The sequence below is a fragment of the Pagrus major genome, chromosome 24, assembly GCF_040436345.1.
Source record: "Pagrus major chromosome 24, Pma_NU_1.0".
Taxonomy (NCBI): domain Eukaryota; kingdom Metazoa; phylum Chordata; class Actinopteri; order Spariformes; family Sparidae; genus Pagrus; species Pagrus major.
Window position 1 is genome coordinate 1,776,770 of NC_133238.1, and position 25,667 is coordinate 1,802,436.

The 25,667-nt window shown below is 40.6% G+C and overlaps 1 protein-coding gene across 1 annotated transcript in view; it reads right to left on the minus strand.

The window, feature by feature from the left end:
• Positions 1–25,667, minus strand: part of smg1 (SMG1 nonsense mediated mRNA decay associated PI3K related kinase) — a 118,599-nt gene that overhangs the window by 61,226 nt on the left and 31,706 nt on the right. The window contains exons 18-30 of the mRNA XM_073462725.1: positions 24,574–24,800; positions 23,903–24,102; positions 23,531–23,692; positions 19,325–19,479; positions 19,077–19,210; positions 14,570–14,881; positions 13,998–14,139; positions 8,402–8,552; positions 8,046–8,166; positions 4,950–5,195; positions 2,663–2,814; positions 2,214–2,349; positions 1,678–1,822 (exon numbers count right to left, since the gene is read on the minus strand). Coding sequence (XP_073318826.1) covers positions 1,678–1,822; positions 2,214–2,349; positions 2,663–2,814; positions 4,950–5,195; positions 8,046–8,166; positions 8,402–8,552; positions 13,998–14,139; positions 14,570–14,881; positions 19,077–19,210; positions 19,325–19,479; positions 23,531–23,692; positions 23,903–24,102; positions 24,574–24,800 — 2,283 coding nt within the window. The remainder of the gene's footprint in view (positions 1–1,677; positions 1,823–2,213; positions 2,350–2,662; positions 2,815–4,949; positions 5,196–8,045; positions 8,167–8,401; positions 8,553–13,997; positions 14,140–14,569; positions 14,882–19,076; positions 19,211–19,324; positions 19,480–23,530; positions 23,693–23,902; positions 24,103–24,573; positions 24,801–25,667) is intronic.

Sequence of the window (25,667 nt, forward strand, 5' to 3'; positions counted from 1 at the left end):
TTATTGCACAGGTGTGCCTTAGGCTGGCCACAATAAAAGGCCACTCTGAAATGTGCAGTTTTGCTTTATTGGGGGGGTCTGGAGGGGTCAGAAAACCAGTCAGTATCTGGTGTGTCCACCATTTGCCTCACATCTCCTTCGCATAGAGTTGATTTCAGTTCACGCCCAGGAAAGAGGAAGAAACATGTTTTGAAGAGCGCTGCTGTGCCACGACCCCAGGTAAGAACAACTATCTACAAGCTAAAGATGGTGCCTTTTTATATGATGACTGTTATTACTATTGTCAGCAACTATGTACTGTCTGTACAGAAACATATTTGTCACTGTCACTGTTGGTAGTAAGTAAAATGTAAGACATATTATTACTATTACTGTGTGTTGTGTGTGTATAAATGTTTGTATAATACATTTGAGATTCTCTCAACACAACAACACAATATTTGATTTTATGTTTTCAAAGGCATGCACTCCTGTTGCAATGACTGCAACAGCGCAACCCGGATAATCGCAAATCCGCACCATTTTTATATATCCTCTTGTCTAATAATCTCGCTAGTACTCACGTTAGCTCTCTCGCACATCCGAGCATACATGCAAATGTTTTACTCTTTTGAACGGATATTGTTTTTTGAAGCAAAACGCTTTATCTTCGTGACCCCGCAAACTAGCCGGAACTACTTTCTTCAGCAACAACAGCGGGACAGACCTCGGCTCACAGGACGCAGCGGGGGAAAAGTCACTGCTGATGCACGACACTGATGGTGAGGATGTCATACAACTTCATGTCAAAAAATCCGAACTATCCCTTTAAAAAGAGAATCTTGCAGTTTGTCAAAAGCTTGCTGGAGAATTGTAATGGCTTTATGTGCAGTTTTAGCACAGCAGTAGAGGACTGTATCGTCAGCATAAAGATGGGCGTTACAATTTGTCATAGAGGATGTAATATTGTTAATATAAGACTGGACCCAGTATTGAACCTTGCAGAACCCCTTTAGACAATGGTAAAAACATGGAACGATCATTTCCTACAGTCACATATTGTTGTCTATGAGACAGGTAGTCCTTGAACCAATTACAGGGATTACAATCAAATCCAACATCACTCAACCTCTGTATGAGCAAAGCATGGTCAACAGTATCAAAAGCTTTTGTTAGATCCACAAAGAGGGCAGCACAGCATTTCCCTTTATCAACAGCAGATATAATATCATTAGTAACTGAGGTGATAGCAGTTACAGTAATATGCTTAGCTCTGAAACCAGACCTTTACAAGTTGGACACTACATTGTGTTAGGCAATACTGACCTTTGTAATACTATCCGTTGTTGTTTGTCGGGCTTGAGTTGTCCATGTTATGCTTTCAGCATATTTTTTGAGCTTGCTGTACCTTTGAGGTTATTCTGGAGAATATTCTTATATTCTGGTTGTTTTGGATTGTTGCAATAATAATAAACATACAATTGCAGAAAAGAAAGCATATTTGTCCAATGCCGTGTTGATGAAAGTATTACAAACTTGAAAAATATCCATTTAAGGTACATTTTGAACAGATAAAAAAATGTGTGATTAATTTGCGATTAATTTGTCTGTGCATTCAGATTGACAAGCGCAAACCACTTATCAAGCCTTTTGTGAGCATAGAAAAAGTCTTTGATATATTCTACTGGGTCCACTAACCTTGCATTATCCACCACCTTCCTGCCCCAGCGGTAAGCCCAGCTGGCAAGGGCTGCCCAGGACTTTGCCATCTCTGGAGCCAAGCTGGTGGAGAGCTGGTACAGTTGGCCCAACACAAAGTCTGGCTCCCCAACGCCCACACTCACTACAATGGGAAATGTAGTTAAAATGTAGCTAGAATCAAATTGACAAGTCTACTATACTTTTTGACTAAAAAAAACAAAAAGAGCCATAGATATTTTAGCTATGGTACACCTAACTGGTATCTTAAAAGTTTATGAAAACTTTAAAGCGGGGGTCTCAAATTGCACCTTCATAAGCAATTAAAATAACAATTCTATAATTTTTTTTTTTAAATTTGCTTTCTTGTAAACCTTACTTGGAACAGTAAAGTGGCCCTCCTACATGATGACATTACCAGCAGTGGCCCCAAGCCAATTTGAGTTTGAGACCCCTGCTTTAAAATATGTTGACTATGAAAACGTTACCATCAATGTGTCTGTTTAATCTAGATGAGCGTGTACTGTTAATATTACCCGAGGTCTCAGCAATGATGTGGGGAATGCTCTGTTCCTCCAGGGGAAGCTCCAGTAGAGCAGAGATATTTTGGCTCAGAGGGGACATGCTGCCAACAGCATTGGATGAGTTTCCTGCTCCTGACTTCTTTATCACCTAGACCAAAACATCACCAATCCTTATAATTCAGGAAAAAAATAACACAATTATATACCACCACTCAGTGCACACCTGGTGTGATGTTATAAAAAGCAAAGCAATTTTCATATATATATATATATATACATATATCACTGTGTAAAGAAAATAACAGCTGAGCATGTTTTATCTTAACAAAAAAAAGAATGCTTAAAAGCATAATGTACTAATAAACACCTCAGTGACATCATGTTAATATCAGGTTTATATTACAAAACATTGAAAGTCAAACCAAAGTAAAAGGAACAGCTGTATTGATAGGTAAGCATGCCTGTTTAAGCTGAGGTGTCATGTCCTTCCAGTCAGCCAACAGCCATTTGCAGAGTGTCAGCAGAGAGCGGCAGGCAGCCCCTTCATTCTTCCCCACATGGCAGTAGGACAGAGCAGCCCTGCTCAGCATCTCCATGGCTGTCATGGACTGGCCTTTGGACAGAGACACTGCTTAGAGGAACACTTAAGACCAAGCCCTGAGCAAAAACACACTGCAGAAAGACAGTAGTTCATAGTTTCAAACAAACCAAGGATGTTTCAGCTGAGATCAGTAGCTAATCTCTTTATTAGGGCTCGAGCAGCAAACCTGTGAGGTCCCTATTGTTTTTTGAATGATTATTTATTTTTTATTTATTTTTTTTCTTTGTCCGAAATGATCGCATTTTTCACTGCCTGAACGTGGATGAAAACGCGATTTTATTTGGCAAACACATTAGGCTTGGCGAAAAATTTGATAATCTATGGTTGTCGTGAACTCCACCACTAGGTGCCGCTATAATCAAGGAAAGTGCTCGGAGTTTGGCTCATAACTCCCACATACTTTGTCGCACATTCAAAAACCTTATATCCACGTGTTCCCTGAATTGTGTTGAATCTTGTGATATAGGCCTCGCCCATTTCCGGTTACCTACTTTTTTCGCAAATTCGCAAAATTTCGCAAACCTACTTTTGCTAACTCCTCCCAGGCAATTTCACCGATTTGCACCAAACTTTGCACACAGCATCTGTGGACCCTCCTGACACAAAGTTGTCATAGGAATTTTGATATTCCAAAGAATTCTCAAGTTATTAAATAACAACTTCCTGTACATTTTGTTCCAAACAGGAAGTGTTGCATATCTCCACATTGGTCTGTCCGAATGACATGAAACTCAGGTTACTACTTCCACATGAAACCCTAAGGCTCTGTGCAAAATTTTGGCCGACGACCACTAGGCATCGCTCTTTAAATTCAAGTATTTTATATCTCAACATCGGTTGGTCGGATTAATGCAAAACTTGCTACAGTTATTGCCAATGCCTTCCTGAGGATAGCTGACGAAGGTGTTACCGATCCGCCACTAGGTGGCGCTTTGGTGGCAGTCTAATTTTATATTTGGCACTGTGCCCACACCATAACATTTATGGATATGAAATTGATAGGAGTGGTATAGACTGGCCCCTGTAACTCACACACCAAAAACGACCAGCAGGTGGTGCTATTATCAAGACAAAAACGTTTTTGCCTGATAACTCCCACATAATGTTGCACATTTTTAAACCTTATATCTACGTGTTCCCTGAATTCAGCTGAATTGTGTGATGTAGGCCACGGCCACTTTCGCGCTACATTGCCATGCACAAATTCACAAAATGTCGCAAACCTACTTTTGCTAACTCCTCCCAGGCAATTTCCCCAATTTGCACCAAACATTGCACACAGCATCTGTGGACCCTCCTGACAAAAAGTTGTAAAAAGAATTGTGATATGCCAAAGAATACTCAAGTTATTAAATAACAACTTCGTGTACATTTTGTTCCAAACAGACAGTCTTGCATATCTTGCCGAAATACGGTCCCATTACCACAAAACTTTTGCTAATTGTGTTCCATGGCCTGATGACGGTTTGTGCAAAATTCTGTGCAAATCACCCAATAGGTGGTGCTTTTATTGCTAAATGACAAAATAACAGCTTGCCTGCATTCACTTTTGATTGTAAATTCAGGCTTTCTCCAACAGAGGGCAGTGCTGCCTTGCTAATGGATACAAACCTCTGTATAAGAGTCTGTAGGTTCACACAGTGTAGTTGTCTCATTATTTGTTCTTCATGTATATTGCCGGGAGTTCTACGCACTTCAGCGTACTTTTTTAATACCGACAGCAGCACGCCCCAACGCGCGTGGACTGCGAGGGCCCGTTCATCGCTGCTTGCAGCTTTAATTATTGTCTCTATTTTTTGAGACTTACTCTTGTGCTGCTTCTTATTTCCCTGCGAATTTCTCCCAAGGGAGATCAATAAAGGAACATCTTTATCTTATCTTTAAAATGTTGTGACCCCTGTGCCTCTTTAAAAGCTTAGAAATGCTTTTTGTCACTGTTCTGCATCATAACATTCACTATGTGTGCCGAAGCATGCAGGTTCTGTGAGCTCCTTTGAGACTTATTTACCATTTTATGTTCCACAATAATCATACATTACATTGTTCTAAGCATTGCTGTTCTGGTAGCTGGATGTTAAAGCTGCTCTCGCAAGATGTAATGGAGACTAACAAGTTTGCACAACTTTTGAATGTCTCTTGTTACTCACCTCCATTTCTCAGGACTTTGGCTTTTTCTATCTGCAGTTCTGGTCCCCATTTCTCCCCCAGAGTGCCCTCCAGGGTGAGACACCTGAAAGCCTGGCTCAGCTCATCCTGCTGCTCCTTCTCTGGTGTGCCATCACTGCACAGGCTGAGCAGGCGGGATGCCAGGGCAATGTTGCCTTTTTTCCGGGCAAATTTCACAGCAGTCAGACAAAGCTCCATTAGGTGGCCGTCTAAGGAAGAAGAGTAACCTGGACAAGAATGCATATGGTGAAATCTCAGAGCTTCATGTAGACAAATAAAGGATTTCTCCAAGAGCCCTTTGTCAGTCTTTTTTAGATACATGTCTTATTTTACCGTTTACTCTCAACTTATCAGCAGCCAGCTCTTCATAGGTGAACCAAGATGACTTTTATTGTGAAGAACTTACATAGCAGGCAATGTGCAGTTGCACACAACAAAAATATATACATATTTGGCTCTATCTGGTCAGGTGATCAGTCTTTAAGATTGCAGGGAGGAATAGTCCAAACCAGCACACATCCAAAACACAATCAACATAAACTAATTATTTAACCTTGTCTGGCTGTGCAATGGAAAAAGACATGCATTATGCTGGCATGACTCGACTGCTCAGAGATGGTCATGGCACAGCCATGTCATACTTGAGTAAAAGTAAAGATATGGTGTTAAAAACATTACTTTGGTAAGTGATAGTCACCCATACACATAGTACTTAAAGTATCTGATGTTAATACTTAAGTATCAGAAGTACTTGTGTACTAATGTAATGTTCTTACATGACGTGCTATGTATGAAATGTAAGTACATTTACTCAAACTTGTACTTCACTTGTACGTCACTAGCCCCCACCTTGGAATATCCCTAATACACTGCTAACAGACATCCTGTATACAGCCTTGAATTTCACTAATCACCAACTACCATGATCATAAATATTGTGTCGACTGAGACACAAACATGTCAATAATGTCTCAGACAAATAAATGCCACAATCAGAATCTGCTCTTACATTAATCCCGTTAAATAACGTCTCAGAAAAATAACAAAATGATGCATTGTGACCAACTTAATTGACTACTTGACTAGCTTGTCTGCATGTAAGTGCACAAACTAGAGATGTTCCGATACCATTTTTTCCTTCCAGATACCGATTCCGATACCTTGGCTTTGGGTATCAGCCGATACCATGTACTGATCCGATACCAGTGTGTGTAAAAAAAAACAGCTCTTTTAACAGCTGTAGATACTACTAACTCTGTATGGATTTGATATGATTGCGGTCATTGTTGTATGACCTGGCTCAGATAAAACCTTGCACTGAATGATTGCCATACAACATACTGGTACTGATACTGATATTGGTATCGGAATCTGAACAACTCTAGCACAAACACCTTTAAAACCTGCTTATGATATTATCTTGTATTATTATTATTATTATAACTATATTGTCAAAACATGGCAATGCCACAAACACTCAGTTGTTGGGGATTCCACAAACTAGTTTTAAAGGGTGCACTACTCTACTACTACACCATAGTAGTAAAGAGTAGAGCATTCACACTCACATTCACACCTACGGGCAATTTAGAGACTGAGAGAGAGACTGTGGGAGGAAGCTGGAGTACCCGGAGAGAACCCATGCTGTAGGCATTCACACTATTGTCCTTCTGGAATTTATTAAAGTTATTATTGCATTCACACTATTGTACAAAAGTTTTTCCCATTCATCCTTATAGGGAATTTTTCAAATTTCGTTCTGCTACTACTTCAGCGTACGTTCAGCTAGAGAAACTATTTAGCTATCAAAATGTTCAGCTTTTTAAGCTCTTTCAGCCTTGTACTTTTCAGCTTTCTGACTTTTCAGCTTTTTCAAAAAGAAATTTACAATGGAAGTGAATGGGAAAATTTTAAATCCTCTTCAAAACCACCCTCTTCTCCTCTCTCATACTTTGAGCTACAGACATCATTTCTAGTTTCTCCAAGTTACAAGACATTGAACTATTCAGCTTTTTAAAATCTTTTACACTTTTGAAATCATCACAGTTTTAGTTTTAAGGATTTTTAGCTCGCCTTCAGATTTTATAATGGGTGTGTATTGCATGAGCTAGAGTGGTTCATATGACCACTAGAGTGGAGAGCAGCTGGAAAATCTTGAGAAAAAAATCTCTTCAGCTTGATTTAGATCCCACATCTTTTACTTCACATAGACAATATATACATAGAAATGTAGGAAATCTTGATGGTCTTATTTCAGATGTAGGACTTACACTTTTGGCTGTAGAAGCCATAGAGCGACAAGCACTCCAGCAACTCCCCCATAAGCCGCAATATTAATTTTGAGCCTACATTTCTGGAGGAGAGCAGACGGTACCTGTTTTGTCTCTTGCTCTAGCTCCCTCATTTTTCACTCTACAGAAATAAAAAACACATCACAGGGTTCAGCAATGTCATCAATTCAGCGTTTTCTGCAGAATCTTGACCAGTCATTCTTATAGTTTTATGCATTTCAGGCAAGCATTTTCCAGTATATTCAGCAATTTTTCCGAAATCACTTCAGCCGTCAGCATTCACACTGTATTTTCACAGGAAATGCAATTTTTCTAGTTATCATTCTTCTTCCGTACATTTTTTGGCTCGCTTCTCCTACAAATTTTGAGCTACAGAAACCATTCAACTATCAAAAGGACAAGATGTGCATCTACTTTTGGCGTTTCTATCTTTTATACTTTTGGAAATATTCAGCTTTTTCTGCAAAAAATGTCCCATTCATCCTTATGGGGAATTTTTCAAATTTCGTTCTGCTACTACTTCAGCAAATGTTCAGCTAGAAAAACCATTCAGCTATCAAAATGTTCAGCTTTTTTAGCCCATTCAGTCTATTACTTTTCAGCTTTTCTGCCTTTTCAGCTTTTGAAAAATTCAGCTTTTTCAGCTAAATCTTTACCATTCATTGTTATAGTTTTATGCATTTCAGGCAAGTATTTTCCAGTATATTCAGCAGTTTTTTCGAAATCACTTCAGCCGTCAGCATTCACACTGTATTTTCACAGGAAATGCAATTTTTTCTAGTTTACCTTTGACTTTTTGGAGGTGCTGTCTCTGGAACATGGTGTATCTGAGGGCCTGAAGGAAAGGCTGGACATCCTGTTGCTTACAAGAGCTTAGAGCCTCACTGGATAGAGGAATCACACAGTCCTGAAAATAAAACAAGTTTACTTTGTTGCATCTGTTTAGTTGACGTTAACATTGCTTCTGTACAGGGCTTAGGAAGCAACATGCTACATTAATTTGCCTTTGTCCCAATTACATTAACATTTCTTGGCACCGAACACTTAAAAGAAACTATAATTAAAGCTGTATAAACATTTCTAGTCTAAATGCATTTCATTCCTATTACGTAGAGTCAAAGAGAAAGTGTGCGTGTGCATACTTCTTGTCCATTGAGTGTGTTCTCCAGGTTGGCAGTGCAGTGGAGCTGCAGGGTGGGTGGGGTGGGCAGGGCATCAGACAGCGTAAAGGTGGACAGGCGAAGAGGACCCAAGCAGATTCTTCCAGTCTGTTTCAGGCAGCGCACCAACGTACTGCAACATCACATCACATTGGTTACTAAGAGACTGCAATATCTCTGACATGTAAATGGTAATGTACTAAAAATAAAAGTAAAAAATGTTCACATCAGTATTTATAAAGCAAGTCAAACAATGAGATAGATAGAGCCAATCAGTTTTTAGACCAAATAATCCAACAGTATACTGTCTAGCTCTCGTTCTCTACTTGTTAAGGAACTATTTGTGGCACTTATCATATATACAGCCAACACCACAACTGGCTTCCAGGAAAGACACAGGCTGTGTCTCAATTCAGGGGCTGCATCCTTCGAAGGGCGCATTTGAAGGCCAATTACATCACAACGCCGCGCAAAGGCCGTCCCAATTCGAAGGCTCCTTCAAATGCACCCCACAAATACGGCCTTCTTTTCCCTCTTTTTGGAGGATGCACCGCTACTATCCTTCGCAGCCTCCCATATCCCAAGATTCTTTGCACGCCCGAAAAAGAAGAAAAAAAAAAAAGAAAATGTCGACATCAAGGGGTGTAGATCGTCACTTTCATGGGCCTGGGCGGCAGAAATCGTGATTAAGGGTAAGGGGCGGGAACATCTGATGACGCAACCAGGAAATGCTCCGAAGGCTAGACCGTCCCATTTAACAACGGTGGATGCGGCTTTCGAAGGTCCCTCCGAAGGACTCGCCTTCGGAGGCCGCAAAGGCCGCGTCCTTCGAAGGATGCAGCCCCTGAATTGAGACACAGCTACAGTTTGACAATGTACACCATTACCACTATATTTACACAATATCATGTCAACTACAATTGCGGTCTGGTTGGACTTTATATCCATGTCTGTCAAGTCTCGTTTAATACAGCCTATGTAGTAAAGACTTATTAGTAAAGAATAATTCCTGAAAATGTATGGGAAAATATAATTAAAAAAAATGCATATCCCAGGCAGAGCCAAAGTTCACTGAAAGCTGCTCTTGAACTATTTGGAGTACAGGTAAAGTTTTGGTCTGTTTTGGAAGGTAACACACAAAAATAAGACTGCAGATGATCACAGCATTTTGCCGTCCCTACTGTAAGTTCAAATTTGATACTTATCATAAAAATGATATGTCCAGGCGCTTGGCCAAAAAGGACTCTCTTGTTAACCAAAAATGCCCCTGCTTCAGTGTAAATGAAGCATAAACACACTGTGGTGCTGTAGTTCTTTCTTAAAACTAAACTTTGTTCATATAAAATGATCAAAAACAAGTGTTTGGGTGGAAAACCACTTGTGCAACAAAAGCAACATACAAAAAGTTATGTAAACTTGCATAATTTCCATTCTAATTTTAGTCTTACAAAACTCGTTAAAATTATATACAATGCATTCAGAAAGTATTCAGACCACTTTACTTTTTTCATATTTTGTTATGTTGCAGCCTTATGCTAAAATCATTTAAATTACTTTATCCCCTCATCAATCTACACTCAATACACCATAACCACAAAGCAGAATTTAAAATTGTTTGCAAATTTATTAAAAAGGAAAAACTGAAATATCACATTGACATAAGTATTCAGACCCTTTCAGCACTTTTGGCAGCGATTACAGCATCGAGTCTTCTTAGGTATGACACAACAAGCTTTGCACACCTGGATTTGGGGATTTTCTGCCATTCTTCTCTGCGGATCTTCTCAAGCTCTGTCAGGTTGGATGGGGACTGTCAGTGGACAGCCATGTTCAGGTCCCTCCAGAGCTGTTCAATTAGGTTCAAGTCAAGGCTCTGGTTGGGCCACTCAAGGGCATTCACAGAATTGTCCCTAAGCCACTCCTGCGTTGTCTTGGCTGTCTGCTTAGGGTCATTGCCCTGTTGGAAGGTGAACCTTCGGCCCAGTCTGACTGCCGCTGAAAAACACCACCAAAGCATGATGCTACCACCACCATGCTTCACTGTTGGGATGGTATTGGGCAGGTGATGAGCGATGCCTGGTTTCCTCCAGACATGATGCTTAGAATTGAGGCCAAACAGTTCAATCTTGGTTTCATCAGACCAGAGAATCTTGTTTCTCACAGTCTGACAATCATTTAGGTGCTTTTTTGCAAACTTTCTCTGAGGAGACGCTTCCGTCTGGCCACTCTGCCATAAAGCTTAGGTCGGTGGAGTGTTGCAGTGATGGTTGTCCTTCTGGAAGTCACCCGCGATCCGTGCAACACTAGAGTACCTCGTGGGGGAGCATCTGCAAAATGCCCCAACACGACAAATTTAATCAGGCACCTGGATTCAAGAAACGGTGCGTGGAAAAAGAAAAAGAAACACCGAAACGGATGCTAAAGCCAACTACTTTAGACAGTACCTGTCCATATAGCCGTGACAGTGAGAAGGCAAGGGGTAGCACAAGGAAACTTATGGAGTTTATCGTGCTGGCCGACCTGCCATTTATTATAGTGGAGAACTCCGCATTTCAACGTTTGCTGGCACACTGTGATCCACGCAGTAAGTTGTTGCACCCATTATTTCTGTCTCAAGTTATTTTGGTTTGACCTGACTGAACTTTGAACTTATGTCTGGCCAGTCCTTGAATGCCCTCTAGAGGTCATTGATGTTTTACCCTTGTATCTCTGTCAGTTTGGGGCATGGCAAAGATTGTTAAACATTGGCAAAAATGCTTGAGAATACTTTTGTTGATACTCAGTAAAACAGTACATAAGTATATACAGTAAATTAACAAGTTATTTAAATACACATATTGCTCCCTCACGTGATCGGATTGGTGATCGGTTTATTGAAACTCACTAATCGGTGATCGGCCCCAAAAATCCTGATCGTGTAAAGCCTATAAGGCTGCAACATAACAATTGGTGAAAAAAGTGAAGGGGTCTGAATACTTTCTGAATGCACTGTATTGCAGTTTTTTAAATTTCATTGACAACATGATGCATCAATTATTTAATGGCTAGCTTGAAAGTGGCTGAGGAGAGAGAGAAAAGAGCCCTACATGCCATTAAGAGAAAATTTTATAATTTCCAAATTCCAGTCAAAATCTGGCTTAAAATATTTGATAGTGTCATCCAGCCCATTGTGCTGTACGGTAGTGAAGTATGGGGTCCACTCAGTCATCAGAGCTATACCTGCTGGGACAAACATCCAACAGAATCTTTACATGCAGAATTCTGCAGACACATTTTACATGTACACAGAAACACACCAACAAACGCATGTAGAGCAGAATTAGGCAGATACCCACTGATAATTAACATTCAAAAGAGAACGCTCAACTTTTTTAACCACCTGAAATCCAGCCCCCGAGACACCCTCCACTCTAAAGCCCTTCAAACTCAAGAGCTGAGCCCAGAAAAGAGTCCCCTATGTCAGTTGGTACTGAGGCTAACTGCCCCCTCTCAGACACAGTCTGACCAGCCTCACAACAACACTGCTCTCCAAACACCAATCAGAGTAAAGCAAATTATAACACAATGTAAAGAAACCTACCTGGAACATTGGAAAGAAGAAACTAAAAGCCAAAGTAGATTAGAATGTTATCTAGCCCTAAAAAGAGATTATGAATTAGCAGAATATCTCTCTACTGTCAGAAATAGAAAGCAGAGACAGATCCTCACCAAGTACAGGCTCAGTGACCACAGACTGACAATCCAAACAGGAAGACACAAACAATCATGGCAACCAAAAGAAAATAGAACATGTGGTCACTGCTCGACAGGTGAGGTTGAGACACAGATGCACTTTCTCCTACAATGTAAAACATTCAACGAAACGAGGAACATTTATTTTAATAAATTCAATTCGGTAATCTCAGAATTCAAAGAACTAAACGACATATCAAAATTAAAAATACAGACAGGGCATATCTTGCTGCCCAATATGTGTCAACATGCCACAACCTGAAGGACAGTGAATGACCGACACACACACACACACACACACAAACTGTATATACTGTATATATAATTAATGTAAATCAATCTTGGTGTTGTGTTTGTGTTGTTACTTGTTATGTTCTGTCCGAATGTTTGGACAAGTTGTGTTTTGATGCTTTAGCAACATTGTTGTAAAACTTTCATGCCAATAAAGCACCTTTGAATTAAAAATTGAATTGAATTGAAAAGAGGGTGGGGGTTTTCCTTTATATGTGGGCACTTGATGGCTTTTGTAGGCTTCAGGCAGGACATAGAATTTCCTATGGGTCAGGTAAGAGTGCAGGTGCTATGTTGATACCAACATGTCACTGAAATTCAAAGGATAACTGGAGTTACGAAGCAAAATACAGAGAAGATCTGAACAGATAACAGCTTATTAAGAACTGCAACGGCAGATCATCAACATTTATTGATCTATTGTATGTTGTAGACAAAATATTTTTACTGGAATGGATCAACGGGGCCTTTAGGAATGTAACAAGACTGTTTTTGTCAGAGTTTTATGGACCAATGAAGAAATGACTCATCAATGAGGTGTCAAACATTCTTAATTGTGTATTTGGTTGTTGGTGGCATTTGTTGTTGTGATTTGTATCTCAAAATTGTTTGGATCAGTCAATCACAAGAACCCAAACACAATTTCCTATGAAGTGTCACATGAGTACCCACTAAAGCAAAGCAGTTGTGTACATAGCAAAGGCTGAGAAATTGTGGATGGCCTGGTGTTATCACTATATTGACATGCATCATTCCAGTGAAGAAGTTCCAGTGAGAAACATGCTGTCTTCACTTGGAGACAATATCAACACAGGACTGATTCTGACAGAACATGATGAAGCAACAAATTCTAAAATGTGATTGCTTCACAAACAATTATTAATAATTATACAGTTACCAGAGTTTGGAGGTGGGCACCCAAGATTGGTGTCACCAATTCATTATTTTATCTCCTAATATGAAATATCGTAACAATCTTCCCTTCTGTTTCTGAGTTATGGTGTTGAATAATGGTCAGAAAACGTTTTTTGCATAACATTATGATGTCACAGTTGAGCTGACCTTTGACCTTTTGTATATACAATGTCATCACTTCATCATTGTATTCTATTACACAGTTGTGGGAAATGTAATGAAAGTGAAACATAATTGGTGTATGAAATCTTGAGTTATTGCCAAAGAAATGTGTTTTGTGAGGTCACAGTGACCTTGAATCATTTGAGGAAATTTCCTCAAGGGGGTCCTGATATATTGTGTTCCACTTTCTCTAATACAGGTGCTCTTAATGGAGAATATATTTGATAAAAAGTTGCAAATTGCACAGTTGAAGAGGTGGAGGACAAAAATAAGGAGAAAATGCAGTCTGATTCTACATGCTGAATCGAACGAAAAGCCTCATACAAGTGCTGTCCAGTGCCAACGGTGCGGTACACACCGCACTGACTTTAAACCCTTGATACTCACCGACTGCCCTGACAATGCCGACAGTTGACCGTTGGCATGATGTGTAAGGGCCTTGACAGGACCTAAAAACACCATCAGGTTAATCACTTACTCTGGATTGGTGGTGGTCCTCTGCTCCTGCTGCTGAATGGCTTTCGACATGGCACTAACAGCAGTGCGAAGGAGCTGCACCTCAATGGCTCTCTGCAGCTCAGTTGGATCTGGACTCATGGAGGGCAGAAGCCGCTTCAGATCTGACACACACACACACACACACACACACACACACACACACACACACACACACACACACACACACACACACACACACACACACACAAAATAATTGAAGCTAAATGGGACAGTGTGAAGAGAACTTTAGAGAATAATTTAACTTCATTGGCTCTTTCATTGAGTACCACATTATTATGTATACAGAATACATAAACTGATCTATAATCCAACTCATCTAAGCCTACAATTTTTGTCTGTTGCTGTAAAGGGTAGTTGGTGCAGCTGGTGATGGACACTGCATTAAATAATTAAATTACTGGAGTTTCGACTCTGTCTTGGCGATGCCTTTCGACACAATGACATGACAGTTTTCTTAATTTAAATAAAAACTACTACTAATTTGAGCATCAGGAACACTTATTTCCAGAGCATATCCTATAATGCACTTACCCAGCTTGTCCTTACTGCTGGAGAGCGAGCTGCAGTCCTCTCCGGGCAGCAGCTCCAGCTGAACCCCACACTCAGCCAGATCTCCCTCTTCAAAGCGACTCAGAGCCTGGATATAGTTGAAATCTGTCCTTAGGTTGATGCTGACTGAATTAGTGGAGTTCTGTTTGAGGGAATGGACGGTGGCCTGCCACTCCTTAACAGATGCCCAATCACATAGTGCCACATAACACTGACACGCTTTGTTGGCCAGGAAGTTGATCACCTCAGGAGAGCACTCATTGGACTTTAACAGCACCGTCTTCCGGCTGTCACCTTTTAAGAGGAGAGCAATATTTATCATAGGCAAGACAGCAAAGCTTGTATTAGACTAATTATTAAGAACATTCTTTTGTGATATCAACAGATAAAGATACCAGGGGCTAAAATGTGATACCTTATTATGATGATTACAATTAGGCATTATTTTTAGGCCATTTAAACTGCCATGAAAGACCAACTCCACATTAACTCTTGTAAGAAGGATCTGCTGCAATGAATGACCCACTATTTTTCAGCTCTGATTGAATTCAGATACCTAAATTAGGATTGTATTCCAAAGCAATTTATTTGAACTGTAATTTAGTAGACTTCAATCACTAACAGGTGAAGGACAGCAAATTGCAACAACAATACCTATAATGTTCCAAAAAACTTCAACAAATCAAGTGCACAACAATGCATTATTAACTACAAGTAAGTAGATTTCCACACATAAGTTCAAAAGTAATGACAGAATCTCATAAGAGAGCAATGGATAAATAACAATCACACTATGGAATGTGGATCGTTACACTAATCGGTGACTTCCGTCGGATATCAGATAAGTAAATTGAAGTTTACCATGCTTAGTGTTATTCAAAGTGCATGAAGAGATCATCTCTTAAGACTTGCTTCCCCTGTCATTGCTGTACCATTGGCACACATTTTTAACTTAACACTTTGGTTCTAAACTACATAATTTCTGCTCTTTATGGTAAGAAACATTGTGCAGCCTTGTTTATTGATTTGACAAAGTCACTCACAGATTGCTTTTGGATAAACTGGCCCCGCTGGGTTTTGATGACACATCTTTTAAAATGGTTTCAGGACTACATCTCTGATAGAACAGTGTATAGTGGTCTCAGGATTGCAGTTAAACCAAACTGAATTTTTAAAAAAGTCCCACAAGGTTCAACCCTCTAGGCGCCAAAGTCGCATTATTGCGACAGGCAACATTGCTGAATAGAAGAGCCCATATCTTTAAATCTACTGCCTTGTGCTGTTACTGCTTGCTACCACTAGATGGCCACTAGATTCAGCTTCAATCCTGACATCATAAGTGAGTGTGTTTCTATGCAAAATATCTGAGAAAAAAAAAGTTTGAAACCCGACACCAGCTGTCAGAGCGGCAGCGGCTGAGCGGGAGAGCGGGAGAGGAGAGAGCAGCGAAGCGGTGGCAGGAGCGTGCTGGACAGATCGAGAGACAGATAGCGATTTTTGAAATAAAAAACAAAATGCCCAGAGGACTTTACAGTGCGGATGAGGTGCTTGCACAGATCTTTGCTGATCGCGATTCAGAAGGGGACGATTTGCCCTCTGATGACAATCGCTCGTCAGAGACGAGTGACTCTGACGATGATGCAGCTGCACACACTGTCACACAAGCAACACACACTGATCACGGCGAGAGTTTACTCCTATCAGATTCCTGTTCATTTACTCTGAGGATGAGAGGATGAAAAAATCTATGAAAAAATGAAATGAAAAAAAATCCACTGTGTAAATATGTTCAGAATTCCGTTTTACTGAATTTTACCTGGTGATATACAAATTAGATTAGTAAATTTACTCCAATCAAACTCCTGTTCCTTTATTTTGAGGATGAGATGACAATATAATTTTTTTTCTTTTCTGTGTAAATATGTTCAAAAATCAGTTTTACTGAAAGTTACGTAATCCAATATTGCTGCCACCTGGTGACGTCACAATATGCAAATTAGATGAGTAAATTTACTCCCATCACAAACTTTAGGTCATTATGAATATTTTTTCTCATTTACACTATGGATTTATCTCTCACCACTTCCAAGCTACAGCCTTTTGAAATCTTAAAATCCAAACGGAATATTTTCCTAAATAAACTCTGGCGCCTAGAGGGTTAATTTTATGTGCCTTAGTGGACAACTGCAAACGTCCATTTTTATGCAGATGACACTATTCTATACTGTTCCACACCATCTATGGAGCAAGCTGTGTCAAGTGTTCAGTGTACATTTGACTTTGTTCAGAAATCCTTGAAAAACCTAAGATTGGTTGTATTCATCCAGGACCAAATTTATGCCATTTACAAGGTCGAAGTATGACCGTGACGTCTATTGCATTCAGTCACTAAAAGGAACCAAGTAGAGTGTATTACAGATTACAAATATCTGGGCATTTAGTTGGATGATAAGCTTTCATTTAAAACACGTGTTCGAATTAACAAATTAAAATGGGTGCACCAATAGGCTTTAGTCATGCGACTCTTTTGAGAACAGAACACTTGTTACATTAAATATATTGTCTGTTTTAGATCATGGTGACATTCTGTATGTGCAAGCAGCCCCTTCGACACTGAAATCGCTAGACACAGTTTGCCATTTACAGTCTACCTTCTCTTGCCTCCTTTTTATTTATAAAGGCATTGCTAGGCAAGTTACACTACTACCTCACTTCTCTTTTACAACTTAAATCTACTTGTCATCACACTCTTTCCCAAGAATTTCTGTCCCTTGAAGTCTCTCTGATAAATACAGAGCTTGGTAAATTAGCTTTTAGTTTCTTGCACCAAACAAATGGAACAAATTACAAGAGGTATACAAATTTGCCAGGTATGTGTCACTGGATCATTTTAAGTGTATAATGGATGGAATGATTATTGTACAGTGTAACTGCTTTCGGTAATTCACAAACATGTCAGTCATCTATTGTTTTTATTTATATATTCTATAATTCATTGCTTTTATTGCTGTGGTTTTTAATATGATTATGCCAGACATATTTGCTAGTTATTTTTTGCGATGTGATGTCCCTGGCTGGTCAGCTGGATTGAGATTTTTTTGTGGTGAATCTTATCAGCTTGACTGACTGATCCATTAGCATTCACTGTTTACAGTGATGTTCTGGGTACACCAGCTATAAAAAACACACTGTTGTGCTCCACTGGCATCGAATAGATTACTGCCTTTAAAATATGAAAGTGATCTGCAGAGAGTAAAGCGGGATTTATGGTTCTGCGTCGATTGTGCGCCTAGGCGTCGGCGAACATGATCGCCGTGCTTTTTCATTTATAGTAGTGCGGCGGTGTCTATGCATCGCGTGGTAATTCACCGCCACAACGCTAGGGGGCGCTGAGTAACGAAACCGCATGAATTCGTACCTGGAGTGTTTACTTTCCGGTTACGCCAGAAGCGGGGAGTGAACACGCCTGGTCTCTGGTAAACAGTACATTGAACAATGGCGACTGAGCGAGAGAGGATACTTTTGGAGCTGATCGATATTGAAGAACAAATGCTTCTAGTGCAAATGTTAAATACCAAACGAAGGAGAAGACGTGTGAGGAGGTGGTCTGTACGTCCTTTGAACGCTGCGACCCGGAAATGATGTAACGCGGACCAATCACAGCCCTCGAGGTCCGCGTCGCATGTCCCTGCTGTCTGCGCCGTTTCGACACGTAGTTAGGATTTTTGGGAGGCGCGCGTCAAGTGACGCAGATGTTCGGCGTAGGGGTCTGCGTCGACGGCGTAGCTACGCCGTAGGTACGCCGTCGACCTGACGCAGAACCATAAATCCCGCTTAACACATCGATATCTAGCAGACCAAAGGTCACTTGTGTACAGTGTGTAATTTCCGCCTCTAGAGGGCTCTCATTCAAAACAAAATCATGGGAGTTATTGTCTTCATTGTAAAACAACCACCATTGCTTATGAAAATCTTTCTACGTGACTTCTGCAGTTCTATTATTCGACATTTTAATTCGGGCTATAAAATTAATTAAAAGGCTGTAACATAAATCAAGGTATTATCAAAATCACAGTATGGTCAAGTGTAACACCAATTAGCAGAGGCTGCAATTTTTAAGATAAAAGGTCAAATGTGTGACAAAAAGCATTATAATGATGTTCCTGTAGTGCTGTAGAGACGTCCCTGCCATCAAATCCTGTTCTCCAGATGCAAGAAAACATGTTTGGTACAGACACCAAATGTCACATCAGGATTTCAATATTTATATATTTTTTAGTAGTTTGTTTTAGTGAAAATGAAAATTGTGATGCAAAATGAATTATTTTGTCTTGTGTGAATAATACCCCAATTGAAATATCTGTGAAAATAATCACAATATGTTTTTTTTTTCGTGCAGCCTTACATTTAATGCAGAAATGTTACTATTATATCTTTAACCTCACTTAACTGGTGCGGACTGCATTAAACATGGATATGCGCTGGTTACCGTTGCTGGTGTGTTTGGGGCTGCTTGTGTTGCTGGAGAATTTGAGAAGACTGCATTCAGCGCTTTTGATGCTGCAGTCCATCCCTGTAACTGCAGACAGCTGATCTTGATACTCCAGAGCTGCCTTTTCAAACCTACACAGACATACACACAATTTAGAGGAGGACACCAAATAAATGGACCTGGAGGTGGATGATTTATTTGATTATTTCACTGATGTGAGGATGTCTGGTGGCAGCGTTGCTTACCGTCCCTCAGCCTGAAGGGCGACTGACGACAGCCACCCCAGACTCCTCCCAGTGGTCAGGAGGCTCCAAGCTGCCAGTCCCTGGATGGCCTCAGGACAACGTAGCTCACACAGAGCTTCCACCAGCAATGTCAGTGGAACCTCTAGCTCTGGACCCTGACGAGCACATCAAAACATGTGATTCATCTAACTAGATAATACTATTAGATATTAGGAATGCTACCTTTACACACCACCTAAAGTTACACAACAAGGATGAGACACCTGATAGCTTTGTGTAATACCACATATTTAACACAATTAGTGTGTATACAATATTTTTTTTATAAGCACCTTTCAAGTCACCCAAGGACACTTTACAAAGCACATAAAAAACATTCAATGCATGAAGACACACAAATCATAGAAGTAAGAGTAAGAGGCAGCACGTTAATTAATCTCAAGGCAAACAACTGCAATGAGTCTACATTGCTATTTAGCTTGATTCCAACAGAGGGCGCTGTCTACATTCTACAAGTTATAATTGCGTTTGTCCAGACGGAGACATGATTGAACTTCAACAAGCCACATTACAGATCACGACTGACTGATAAACATCCGTCTCTCGATATGACGCTGGACTTTGATGGTTTTGCAAAGAGAGGTGACTATCTCAACTGTTCCCATTAGGCTAAATTATGTAAACATTGCTTTTCATGTTTTCATAAATATCTGAGTGATAATTAATTCACATAGGTTAGTTACGGTCATCTGGAAAACAGAAAATAAAGTTAATGTGGTTTTATACATGAAATATAGGGGTATGTGTTTTTTCAGTTGCTCCCAATGAGTGAGCGAGCATCTGCGGCAGCAGGCGGCTGTCCAGAGAAAAGCCGCAGCATGTTTTTCCAAAGCGCTACGCCTGTTTTTGTCCGAGTAGTTCCAGCACTTCGAGCTTACAATCTCAACTTTTCAGACAGGCACTGGTGACATCACCTTTTTCCTGGCCTAGGGGCTAATATTCAATGTATTTTTGTCTCCTATGGATCATGCCATGCACCCACATTCTCCTTGCTCTGATGTCTCGATGTCAAATAAAAAACAGACGGATAGTAAACCGCAAAGGGACAGTGTCGATCATACAGTTGTGGTTGTCAAGATATGGTCGTCATAGAGACAAGACACATGCAGCGTTTTTTCCCTCAGCGCACAAGTGCTTTATCTCAGCACTCCTGAGTGCACAACCAGCGCTTTTCTGGCAGATGGTAGTGTTTAATGAAAAATACCATAAAGTTGCTGCACAGGTTAGAAGAGGGAGTGGGAGGAAATTGTCTAGCAAGTTGAAGTAACATATTTACAGTGAGGAGGAGAACTCTGGGGCTTCCTTGACCTTTTGCAATGATTGAGGAGAAGTAGTTGTTCGTTGTTCCGGGCTGCCTTATAATTTTTTAGATGATCTTTATAGGCTAAAGCATGGACAGCTAGGCCAGTTTTCCTGCTGAGATATTAAAGAAGTTGACCAGCAGCCTTCATTTTCCGGAACTCTGCTGTAAACCACGGAGCAGATTGAATGAAGGAGACACTGCGCAATTTGATTGGGTAAGATGACTCAGAGTGTCTAAGAGGATGACATTGTACATAGAGACCAGGTCATCAGTTGATGTGTTAGTGTAGTCCAGAGTGATCTGTGATTGCTAAAATCAAGCCATGCAGGTTGGAGGGAGAAATGCCAGTAGAGCAGACAAGGTCCAGTACATGGCCTTTAGTGTGAGTATGGAAGTTAACATGCTGAGAAAATTAAAATGAAATCGACCAAGTTTATAAACTAGGCGGCAAATGAACATTGTTTTTTTTGTGCAACATCTCCCGGTCCTCAACTGTGAAAGTAATATAATTATCAGAGTCACTTGAAGCCAAAAGGCTTTGGGATCACTTGGAATAATGCCTGGAAAAGGCATCCAGAACTCCAAGTCTCAATAGTGCAAAGGTCGAAGTTTAAATTACAAAGCAGTAGGTGTAGTGTCCATGGTGTCTACAAACAGGCCATGGCATAGCCTCGACAGATACTGATCCACCTTTTGTCTTATACCTTTAGCTGCTTGTTCATCTTCCTGTTTTTAATCCACAAGTCTCCGAAAAAAGGCATCATTCATAGTTACTTAATGGAGCATTTTTTTTCCGTTTAGAATATTACATTTGGGACGAGTTGGTTCAAACACCTCAGCCTTTGTTACCCATGGTGGCCAGCTTTTCTCGTCAGGTCATAATCACTTCTTTTCAGTCCAGTATGTCATAAAAAAGCAGGAATGTTGAAATGGAAGACTTAAAACAACACGATTAAAAGTAATCCAGCAATCAAAAAAAGATGAGTTAAATGTGCTAAAAAAAAGTGTTAAATACTTGCCTGGATTGCTGGACAGATGATACCTGGAGACCAACTGTCATGAGAGTTAGACTTACTAAGGTCAAGCCGCACGAAGCACCGAATGGGCTAATGGAGGGACTGTAACATCAAGTTTGTAGAATCTGGTGAAGTTGTGTGGGGAGGCCCAACTTTCAGCAGAAATCTCTTGAATGCAGATCCCCCTGAATATGGTCCCAGGTAGAGTGTGAAGATTACCCCAACCTTAGGCATAAAGGCAAGGAAACGCTTGTATTTTCCAAAGAGGACTTTGTTTAGCTGAAACAAGAGACAGCAACAAGACTGTCTTTAAAGCCACCATTTTCGACTCCAACTGCTCCAGGGTTTAAAAGGTGGGGCCAGAAGGGCATCCAAAATAGTGCGTAGGTTCAAGGAGGGAGCCAAACGTTGAGAGACTGGAAGCCTACAGCATGCGTCCTTCATGCTGCCCTGCGGCTTTCCCCTCAAAACCAATGTGGCAGGCAGAAATAGCTGCCAAGATATCCTCAATGGTCTCCTCAATGGAGAAAGTCTTCCCTTGGTCCACCTTGGTCTTGTAAGAAATCCAAGATCACAGCTACAAACACTAAAAAGGAACCTCAACTCAGCAAGCTCCATCGCCTCCTGAGATGCTACAGTGGAAGTCATAACTGAGTCGCCACAGGACACACCTGTCTGACAGTCCAGTTGGCGATGGAGCACTTGAGGGGGAACCGGCCACAATGTGAGCACTCCTCCATGAATGCAAAAGCCACTTGGGCAAGCTTCAGACCAAGAGACATCACACATCTGGTGAGTATCCCAGCTTGATATTTTATTCCCACAAGAGCAAGCTGGTGCCTGTATTTTCCCCTCTGCTTTAGTGTGGAGAAATCAAATCAATTTTATTTATATAGCCCAAAATCACAATCACATTGCCTCCATGGGCTTTACAATCTTTACATTGAACTACATCCTCTGTCCTTAGACCCTCGATTCAAGTGAGGAAAAATTTGCCATGTTGATGGAAAAAAAAAACTTTTAACGGGGGGAAAAAAGAAGATGGAAGAAACTTCAGGAAGAGCCACAGAGGAGGGATCCCTCTCCCAGGACGGACAGACATGCAATAGATGTCGCATGTACAGAACAGAACAACAAAATCACAGTTTACAAGTTGCATTGACAGAATATCTGATACAAATTATAATCTATGTAAAGTGTGTGGATCCAGGAGATGACTGAGCAGAATGAGGCATTGCCAAGTGGTGCCCGAGCCACACAACCTCCTCTCCACTGTGGTGACAGAGGGGAGCAATGAGCCAATTGAGACATTAGCGGCAGCCCTGGTCACTAGCAGGGCTTATTAGCTGTTAAAAGTATTTCTACTCCAAAAGTTATTGACTGAAACTACTGTTTGGTGACATGCTAGTGTGAGCATTAGCTCTCGAAAAACTGACCGCTACGTGGACAAAGAACCTGCTGACCCGAGTTTATACTTGTTTCGATAGAGAGTTTGGCTAGGTCTCGGAAGGGCAGTTGGCTCGAGAGAGGTTTGGAACTTTTGGTTGTAGTGAGAAGAGGTTTTTGAATGTCTGGCAGCGCAGTGCCATTTTATAGGCTTATCTTCAACATGTGTCATAGCATCAAGCCTGATGTAAATTAAAGTAAATTAGACCAATCACCCGAGTCTTGTGTTTACATCACAGCTGTTCCATGACTACACAGCAGGGTCAACTTCCCTGGGAGTAAATCCCAATTGCACACATTCACATAAAAGCCAGATGTTAGTTGGTGTTAGTGGGTCTATTGACCAGTGTGAAAGGGGTACTATAGTACATTTGCACTGACCTGGGCGCTACTGTTCTTGATCTCTGTTAGCAGGTCAAAGCCGTGGCGAATAGTTACAGCGGGTTGGCCAGAGAGAAGACCGACCCTCATCAGTGCCAGGCGGATCCTCGTCAGCCAGTCTTGGCAGGTTTGACGGTTGGTGTAGAAGAATGTCCTGATGCCCTGAGACACAGAGACAGAGAGGTACATCATATTATTTATTCGAAGGGTAAGGACTATTACACTAAAGATATGGCATTGCCATTCTGAACCCATTTTAATGACTACTATTCAATTTATGTTCTCTGGTCTCAGTACTCCTTCTGGATTACGATAATGTTAAACACTTAATTCTTCAGTCAGCAATGGAATTTGAAGCGTTTCTTTACACACCTTTGGGGGAGCAGTAAGAGCATTGGCACAGCCTTCATAGGCATTGTACATGAGCTTCTCCAGGTTCTCAAGGTACTGAAGCAACAGAGCTAGGCGGAGCTGATTGGAGTGGTGACCATCCCCATCACTTCCAGCACCAACCCAAGCACCAACATCCTGCTCTGGGTTCAGACTGTGGGCAGCCAGGCTCCGGATTATACCTGACACACAGCAAATAGGCCATTAGGCACAACAATGACGGGAACCACACATCAGTCCACTGGTGGTCTAGAGGTTAAGCCGGTGACTATGATCCGCAACGTCCCTTGTTCGTGACTCACTTGAAACCTTTATTGCATGTGATTCCCCATCTCTCCCCTACTAGTTGTTTCCTGTCATCTTTCTACTATCTATTAAAGTGCATTTCAAATACTAAACAGAATATTTTTTAAGTTAGAAAATAAAAATAAAAAATCAGATTATCTTTTTTTTTAGAAAGTGGATATTGCATATTGACCACAGCAAATGCATTCCGAGGTGCACCCATACAGAACTAAATGAACTATCCAAAAATTATGCCACATGTCCATTATTTACAAAACATGTCAAAACAGCTCAAGTTGCAAAAAAGGCTTGAAAACCAAATAAAGGACCAGTCAGTGTGAAAAAAATCATGGATCTGGACTATTAACCTTCAATGGTCTGGAAGGTGTCCTGAGCTCGGCCCAGCGGTGTACGGAGTTTGGACAATACGGTAAACTGTGCAGCCTCCCACACTGCCCACTGCCACAATACTGCCTCAGTTTTCAACAGTGCCCGTGGCACTACACCTGGCCTGCAGCCATCTGTGCCTCCTCTGCCATCTCGTTTCTCCAGCCGCTGGCAGCTGTAGTACAGACGCTCCAGCCATGGATCCTTGCTGTGGAGAAACAACAGAGTAACTTAGAAAGTCTCTGCTGGCTGCGGCCTTTCTGTGCGGAGCTAGCATGTTGCTCCTGTGTCTGTGTGGATTTCATCCAGGTTCCTCGGATTCCTCCCAGGCTATTCTACTTGGTAGTTGTAGTGTGTATCTTGCTGATAATAATAATAATAATAATAATAATAATAATAATAATAATAATAATAATAATACGCAAAGATACTGAAAACAATGTCTGCATTTTTGCAATGCTATAATCATTTGAAAGGTCATGAAAAATGAGTACTCCAAACACAGAATTTGAGTTATCTCAAACTACAATAGCCTTACTTGATACTTTTATACTCTACACTCTACATAAGCTAGGTTTTATGGCCTGCGCTGCAAAATTTTCAACACTCTAGCTCCAGTGCTTTGTGAAAAAAAAAGTTCAAGTACAGCCTTGCTATTTATTATTTATTATGTATAGTTTTTAATTTACAAGTTTTGTGCAGCTGTATATTTGCAAGCAGGGAAGGATATCTTCTCTTTGCATATTATTGTGATCACAGTCTGCTTTCATAAAAGGGCTTGTGACATCTCAGATGTGGCTTTAACTTACAACTGAACATTCAGCCCACATTGTAGAAATTATAGAGATTGTATATCGTTTGTAACCATTCAGCCTTAAAAATATCAATTTATTATAAATATAATAATATATTATATTATTTATTTTTATTGCAGCCCAAAATGGCATATTCTTTAATACCCTCCAGATTTTCTCCTTAATTTAAACATCTGTTGCATCATGAAACTACTCACTAACAGGTAAAAAAATAAATAAATAAAAAACTGCATTGGAGTTCACTTCCCAGACTAAGATTA